The sequence below is a fragment of the Triticum aestivum genome, chromosome 5A, assembly GCF_018294505.1.
Source record: "Triticum aestivum cultivar Chinese Spring chromosome 5A, IWGSC CS RefSeq v2.1, whole genome shotgun sequence".
Taxonomy (NCBI): Eukaryota; Viridiplantae; Streptophyta; class Magnoliopsida; order Poales; family Poaceae; genus Triticum; species Triticum aestivum.
In genome coordinates this window covers 596,392,884-596,401,182 of record NC_057806.1, presented here as the reverse complement: position 1 = coordinate 596,401,182, position 8,299 = coordinate 596,392,884, and the positions used below count along the sequence as shown (strand labels likewise).

The 8,299-nt window shown below is 40.3% G+C and overlaps 1 protein-coding gene across 1 annotated transcript; it reads right to left on the bottom strand.

The window, feature by feature from the left end:
- Positions 1-626: 626 nt before the first annotated feature.
- On the bottom strand, positions 627-6,875 carry LOC123105130 (serine/threonine-protein kinase SAPK8). The gene is made up of 9 exons (XM_044527131.1): positions 6,494-6,875; positions 4,017-4,091; positions 3,827-3,928; positions 3,672-3,725; positions 3,474-3,566; positions 3,146-3,238; positions 2,170-2,274; positions 1,990-2,088; positions 627-1,215 (listed from the first exon to the last, which is right to left on the bottom strand). Exons 1-9 carry the CDS (start codon positions 6,683-6,685, stop codon positions 928-930), a joined length of 1,101 nt encoding a protein of 366 aa, XP_044383066.1. The 5' UTR covers positions 6,686-6,875; the 3' UTR covers positions 627-927.
- Positions 6,876-8,299: the final 1,424 nt, after the last annotated feature.

Here is an 8,299-nt window from a genome sequence, read left to right as displayed (position 1 = left end):
AGGGTTTAACATGTATTTTCTTTGATACAAAAGAAGTAGGTCCTCGACACATCCAAAGTGATGCTAAATTCGCTAAAAAATGTGATGCTAGTTTTTTTTTTCTTTTGATGGAACAATTGTGATGTCCCATAAGGTAAAACCTAACATAACAAGATAAACATAATAATGATTTAAAAGAAGATGGCCAAACATGAAGCCTTCTGCCCATACAAAAGGATCGAAACTTTCACTACTCACCATTGAAACACTTGCAATAATTGGTCATCACTCCCTCCATTTCAAAATATTTGAAGCTCTAGTTTTGTCCTGAATTAAACTTTTTTAGGTTTGACCAAGCCTACGGGAACATATACAACATAATGGGTGTTAGTAAAAAAATTATATAGATTTGCTCAAACATACGGAAGTTTGACTTAGGACACCTACAACTTCAAATATTTTGGAACAGAGAAAGTACAAGATAAAAAGGAAACTAGATTTTGTATGTGACAGTTGCAAAAAAGACATACATAGACTGATAGTGTATGAATACAGAAAAAACGGTTATTTACTTCCCCTGTATTTATTTATTTTAGATCGAATTTAACCTGCATTTTTCTGGCAAAGTAGCCCAAACAACAGGTCAATAGATATACAGTAATAAACATAAAATAAAACCAAGTTCAGTCACAGGTTCACACATTAACAACAGGAGTACGAACTATTTGCACATATGTAGCACAACAGGAACAGAAAGGATGCTTCTCCAGGGACTAACCCCCATTATATTACAACCAGAACAGGACGGGGACTTTCGCTTGCAAAACACAGAACGATTGTTTCCCACAAAGTGCTGCTAGCTCTTTTGACAGGGTACAACATCAGGTCACCATGTGCCCTTCAGCTGCTTTCTATGGTTGTTTCGATACGGTCGCCGGCAGAGATGGCTCACATCGCATACACGATCTCTCCACTGCTGTCGATATCAAGATCTGAGTCTGATTCAAGGTCATCCATGTCATCATCCATGTCGAATCCATCAGTTAGGATGTGGTTTATACGAGAACAAGCAGGTGGTATGGTGGCCTCTGTTAGAATTTGCATGATCTCATCCATCGTCTGCATTCGCTGCTCAGGCTCCTCGTATTGGCTGCTCATGCTATCATCATCCATCAAATCAGCGGGAAGGTTCTTTAAGAACCAGTTATGGCTCCGTATTTCAGGGATGGTTATCCTCTGCATTTATCATCACCAGCAGTGTCATGAAAATGATACACATAAATACAATGGAATGCAAATAAGGTATCACTGCATTAGACACGAGTATGCCTAAGTACACAGAAAGGATAATGTAAGTGGTGGCAATGTAGACTGCAGAGATGATCCCCATATCAAAACCGTCCTACTGAAATGCACTACTTTTTGTTGAACTGATGGCTGCACACTAGATCTTCCAAAGGAGATATATTATACTCCCTCCGTCCCATAATATAAGAGCGTTTTTCACACCACACTAGTGTCAAAAACGCTCTTATATTATGGGATGGAGGGAATACCAAACAGTTACATCGGTAGCCTAAAATTAGTAAAATAATATTACTAATGATGACAAAGGAGATATACTGTGCCAAACAGTTATATATAGGTCAGCAAGCGGAACAATGATGACAAACACAGTGCAATGACACAAGTATAATTACTAAAACACAGACACAAACAGCCTAGCTTGGTCTTGTAAAAAACACATGCACATTGCCACATATAAGCCCAGCGGCAGTTGAAGAACCTAAGAGGTGTAATTCACTACTGTATGGTAAAACCTCAAGCTGCCCTGACCCCCTAATGGGGACTCTGCAAAAAGGCAGTTATCCCTCACTGGTTATACTTTGATTGTCAGGTTAAGTTTTGAGCAAAACATGAAGAAAATGTAAAGAGGCACGGTACACGTAAGTCATAATACAGGATATGATAGCTAAGCTAGTTTCTAGAATTGAACATCCAAAGACTCACCAACGCAGGATCCCCAACAAAAATCCTCGAAATTAGGTGCCTGCACTCTGGAGATATGTCCACGTTATCTGGAATTGAATACTGAACACTCAAGATACGCTGCAAAGGTGATGTCATAGTATTAGTTTTTAGTTTAAAAGGCCTAAATCATGACAAAGGAAAGAAGAGAAATAAGATAACCTGAATTGTCTTCCGAAAGTTTTTAGGTTCTTCTGGATCCTCAAAAGGATATGCACCGACTACCATGACATAAAGAGTCACACCACAGGACCATACATCAGCAATCTGTTTTAGTCATGTACAAATAGTAAGTCAGTATGAGCAAGGGTGGGTTCCTTGTCTTGGGAGGTAACAAGTCAATTAACATCAGTGATCTGACATCCTGGTTGGGTCAAATAAGAGTGGGCTGTTTAAAAGCCAAATTTTCCTCTGTAAATTGCTCTGATCTCTGATAAATGTGCGCCTATCTAACTGAGTTTGCATGTTTTCAAATGTAAGTACTTATGAGGATACTATTTCGAAATGTGAGGGAAGATGTAACACTCACCAATGCTACCAAGTTCCCCAGAAAGTCAGAAAACCAATCACAGGCAGCTAATTTCCAATGACTCCCGACCAGGCATTAAGGTTCCTCTCCAGTGTTTAGGTCAAACTGATTGCCATTAGTAACCAGTAATGACCAGTGAACACTGGGCGGTAACAAGCCTTGTACTGAATTTACAAACACTTAAAATGTATAACATTTCTACGATTTCATCAGACACATAAAAGGGCATACCAGGATGAGATCATAATAAACACATCTAACAATGGTCCCAGAAAAATGGACCAGCATATCAAGTGCAACAGGGGAAACATCACTGGGAAGCTAGGCCATTTTCCTTCAAAACCAAGGAATGATTTCATCACACTACACTCTGTACAATAGCCTGTGACAAGTACATGTGTAGTACCATCTTGACTAAAGGGACACATATTCTTAGCCTAACGGTGCACATACAAGGGTTCAGCCTTCAATATACAGTATACAGAAATTCAGATTAGGAGACCAAACAACTAGACCTGTTGCCAGTTTACGTCTCTCAAACTAAGTTGCATATGCGGTGAACTATACTACACCCCTCCGAAGATTAACAGAGCTCGAGAACTTGCATACCTTGCCATCATATTCTTTCTTCAACAGAACTTCAGGTGCAATATAAGCAGGTGTTCCAACAGTTGATTTTGGTTGTGAATGGAGAACTGAAGACTGCAGAAAATGAAGAATGTTTGTCATGGTTTATCAGAAAGAACCTATGAACACAACAGGCCCATAGGGTAAAATATTGATCCCGCTGTTCTAAACGCAACGCCAGGAAACCATAAAATTTCTATCTAACTGCATGAACATTGACTTAAATATCTTGTGAATCATTTTGAAAACACCCATATGCAATGTATTTTACAAAAATTATCTAGAATAACGAGTTCAATTATGTAAGCACCTTAGAATAGCCGAAATCACATATCTTCAAGCGAGGAGCAGGACTACCGTCCAGCAATGTGTTCTCCAGCTTCAAGTCACGGTGACATACTTGCTTGAAGATAAGAAATTAAGAATAAAATGGAACAGTTTAGCATACTGCAACATATGAACACATAGTAACAATAGGTGAAAGATAGGTTGTGTAAATAACCGATACCATCGAATGGCAGTAGCTGACTCCAGATATAAGCTGCTGGAAGAAGTAGCGAGCCTAAAAAAGGACATATGCACTTAGTCCCACCAATGATTCAAGCAAATATATGCATGTCAAGAAAAAAGATGCAGCAGAGTAACCAGAGAGCAGATACATACCTCATCTTCACTGAATCGTATATTTTTACATATTCTCTCAAAAAGCTCACCACCAGATGCATATTCCATGACAATAGCAAGATGGGTCGGTGTTAAAATAACCTACAAATACATGACGCACAAGTTATTTTCGCTATTTTTTCTCCTCTTTTGTGGTGAACTAGAGAACAAGCAGAAGATCATGGCTTACCTCCTTAAACCTAATGATGTTGGGATGTTTCAGTGATCTATGGTTAATTATCTCACGCTGGACATTCTCGTCTATCTGCACAACAGAACAAACAAAATAAGGCAACCAGGTAGTCACAACTATTAAGGATTTGTATTTAAGAAACAAGCCAATGTCTAAATATTTATACAATGGAGGAACATGTTCACGCTACCACCCCACATACTCACCATCTGGAGTTTCCATCTACACGAAGCTCAAATGACTCGACTAGTGATGGTGGATCACAAATAATATCAGGCCATGAAGCATGTGCTCACATATGAGCTTTATGGAAAGAAAACCCAAGAGGACCAGGGAATTAGCCAACCTATCAGTTCAAATGTCCTTCCAGAAAACTAACGGACTTTTGCTGATCCAATATCCCGAAAGAGAACCTTCTTTTAGTAAACTTCCAGGAAATGACCACAGCAAGTAATGGTATAGAAAATTATTGCTCACCACAAAAGCATTGCCTGATAAGCTAACTCCAATCATGGATATATGATACAGGGGGATCCGACTTATGGAATGTTATTGCTCGCCACATAAGCGTTGGCCGATACGCCAACTCCAATCATGGATATATGATATAAGGGAATCAGACTTGGGCATTTTGTACCAAGAGAAGTAGCAGATTCTGGACTTAGGTAGGATCAGATTCTGGGTTCAGTGTAGAGTATTAAGTGCCTTTTAAGGTGGGAGTCTAAACATACTTGTCTAGTGATCTTTTTCAAGCTTATAACACTACAACCTCTTTCAACGGGCAACAGTTGATTGAGAATCTTCTTTTTTGCGATGCTTAATCATATTCATATTCCACATTCCAACTACAATATGGTATGATATACTTAAAGTATAAGTGAGAATAGGCCACCAAACCCAATCGTGCTAGCTATTCCTCCTCCTTTGCCTCAACAAGTGTATTATTTATTATGAATAATTTCTTATCTCAATTGTCTAAAACAGGTAGTTTCCTGTCCCCAATAAGTGTTGCTACTGACATTAAGGATGCCATACATGGATGTACCTACATTGACTTATGCATGGGATAAGAGTAGTGGAATAGTTCATAGTGACAAGAGTTACACAGGGACACTCGCTGATTTGAGTATTAACTAATTACTTGGACCAGAAAATACTTGGCTGGGCCCCCTCAGTTGGTCAAATATACTGGCATTAAACTTAATCTGATCAATTGCATGTGCTGTAACCACAAGCAATTAGATAAACATGGATGGTCAAATGATCATGGGTCAAGGGATCATTTGCTGAAACAACAGGGTGGCAATTGTTTACCTTTCTTTACCATGCAGGCAGAAAAATGTAGGGGTTATTTCTAAATGAGGAAAGCTGATGAGTAAATTACAAAAGCAAAAAAAATACTAGTTTTAGCATTTATCAACATCAATTTGACTTGTGAGTGTATTTTACAACTTTTCACAACCATGCCACTCCTAGACATCACTACATCCACATATTTCTACTTAGAAACACCACGTTTACTGAATACACCTAAAGGGATCTTTGCCCATATGGAGTTTTATTTTCTTTGAAAAACAGACAATCACGGCCCCTAACAAGCGCACACACACGCACACTCATGACTGAAGACTCAACAGGCTGTCACCTAATACTAGGAAAACCCCAAGGGTGTTAGTAAGGCACATAGTCGATCCCAGGAATTGATCCCTCTCCAATAGGAAGCACACTCCACTGACCAACCAAGCACCGTTCTCCATCAAGTAGATGGAGATTAGTTTGCTATATTTGAAAAGTTATTTTGGAAATTACGGCTGCAGCTGTACCTTGCATTTAAAGATAAATATGAGTCAGACCGTGCTGGATCCAGGATCGAACCCTGGCGGGTGGCGTGTGCATGCCCGCATGACCAGCCAACCGGGGTATATCTTGGTACTTTCAGTCTACCTTTTAATTTTATCGGCATTTGGTGCAATGCTGTCCTGGATGTCTCATTACCACTAATTATGGCATATCAGAACAAAACCGAAGCACCCACAGAACTACTAGAGCAGTTCCTTTTTCGAAAAGGAGGGTAGACCCCGGCCTCGGCATCGATCGATGCACGCATAGAGGTCGAAAATACTAACTATATCACATGAAATAGGTAGAAGTATCTACATCCAATAATCACAGGCAATGAAGATAAACCTAAAACTTAACCAAGCAATTCAGTCCTTGAAACAGAAGTATGACTCCTAATAATTCACAGAGCGAACAAACGAACAAGCTAGCCACTCAGCATCAACTGATTCAGCACTAAAACTACACCATCTGAATCGAACAGGTCCTAATCAGCTAGAGCCTCCCGAATCGGCCGCGATTCAGCACATGGGGGGCAAACAGGCTGGTCAAACAGCGCCGAATCGATTCAAGGGGGAAGGGGGCATGCATCGAGAAAGGGGCGGCAGGGAGGGGAACCGGCGGCATACGCATACCTTCTCCCCGCGCTCGATGTACTTGACGGCGACGAGCTCCATGGTGCGGCGGTCGCGCATGAGTCGGGCGACGCCGAAGTTGCCGGAGCCGATGTCCCGCACCAGCTCGTAGCGGTCGCTGTCGTGCATGATCGGCATGTCCATGCCCGGGCCGACCGTCAGCGCCGCCCGATCCGGCGCCGCCCCTGCCATGGCCGGCGGCGACTGGCGGTCGATGGAGGGGCCCCGCGGCCGATAGGGCTCGGTTTCCCCGGGGTGGCCGCCCCTCTCCTCCCGCCTCCTCTCCCCTCGAATCGACGGCGAGCTCAACCCCCTCTCCCCCCTCCACCGCGACGAGTCCGTCACACTGGCCGACCGAGAGAGAGAGAGAGAGAAAGATAAAACGCCCGCTCAATCACTCTCTCGCCCGTCTTATTATTGCCGGGGTTGGTGCTTGGTGCAAAGCGCTCCTCTGGGAAGTGGTTTTATTGGACGTCAGCTTTCGGCACTTGTGTCATAAATGATGTGGGGGAGGAGTAGGGTTCCCATGGTTTTCCACTGGATATATATGGAAGTTTGTTGAGCCCTCATGTTACACTGCCTAAATAAAGCTAGGACCATATCTGCATTTTAATAAGCGCATTAAAAATTGCATGGTTTGATTTTTAGAGCATGAAATACAGCAAATATGATGGCAACCTATGCAAAATCCTCTCTTGATATAGTCAAAAAAAACATGTATCTCCGCTATTCTTTTGTCCATTTTCCTATTTCCTTCATTATTTTTTATTTTTGTTATCTTTGACCAACATTAGATTATTTATACATTGTATGATACAAAACGGATACTGCTATACATGTAAATATTGTTTTCATGATATGTTTTTCTAACTATGTATGTGAGCATTTCATCTTATACTTGAAAAACAATGAGAGATGATTTTTGGTGCATAAGATATTGTATTATATAATGGTTTTTTTGTATATATCTCATAACTTTAGCTTATCCGACGCACAATGTAATAAATGGCTTTGCTCAAACGGCGCAAAATCCGCTAGTAACGGATGATATTTCTTTCTCATGTCTTTAGCTTATGTTCTACGCAATGTAATAAGTGGATTTGCTCAAACGGCGCAAAACCCGCTGGTAATTGATGATATTTTTGTTCTCATGTCTTTAGCTTATGTGGTACGCAATGTAATAAATAACTTTGCTCAAACGACAAAAAACCCACTAGTAACGGATGGTAGCACTATGTCATGCAAAGGCACCGCCCGCACAATCCAGTCTCATTTTCTTTCTCTCTTTTGTTCGCTTATTCTACATTTTGGAACCTTTTGACCAACATTAGATTAGCAATAGATTATTATGATGTTATGATATTTGTAAATGTTCTAATTTTCCAACTATGCATGTGAACAAATCAACTTATACTTGGAAAAAAATAACAACAACAACAACAATATGAGGTGTGATTTTTGGTGCAAAAGTTATTATTATATAATGGTCTCTCATGATTATTTTTTTCGTATTATTAGCTTATGCCATACGCAATGTAATAGTGACTAGGCGCAAATGACACAACACTCACTAGTAACGGACGGTAGCACTATGTCACGCAAATTCACGTGCCGAGCATTTTACTCTAAAAATTTCCATCTAATTTTTCTAGTTCCTTCACTTATTCTTCATTTTGGCATCTTTGACAAATAACTATCAGTAGATTATATGATGTTATTGTTATGTTTGTCGATATTTCTTTCATGTTCTCTTTTTCTAACTATGCATGTGAACAAGTCAACTTATACTTGAATAAAGAACAAAAA

Bases quoted from the DNA above. Each gene is read 5' to 3' on its own strand.
- LOC123105130 (XM_044527131.1), bottom strand. From the start codon at position 6,685: ATGGCAGGGGCGGCGCCGGATCGGGCGGCGCTGACGGTCGGCCCGGGC. The intron at 4,092-6,493 runs GTATGCGTATGC...TCTGTTGTGCAG, and splicing joins ACATCGAGCGCGGGGAGAAG to ATAGACGAGAATGTCCAGCG. The intron at 3,929-4,016 runs GTAAGCCATGAT...ATGTATTTGTAG, and splicing joins ACATCATTAGGTTTAAGGAG to GTTATTTTAACACCGACCCA.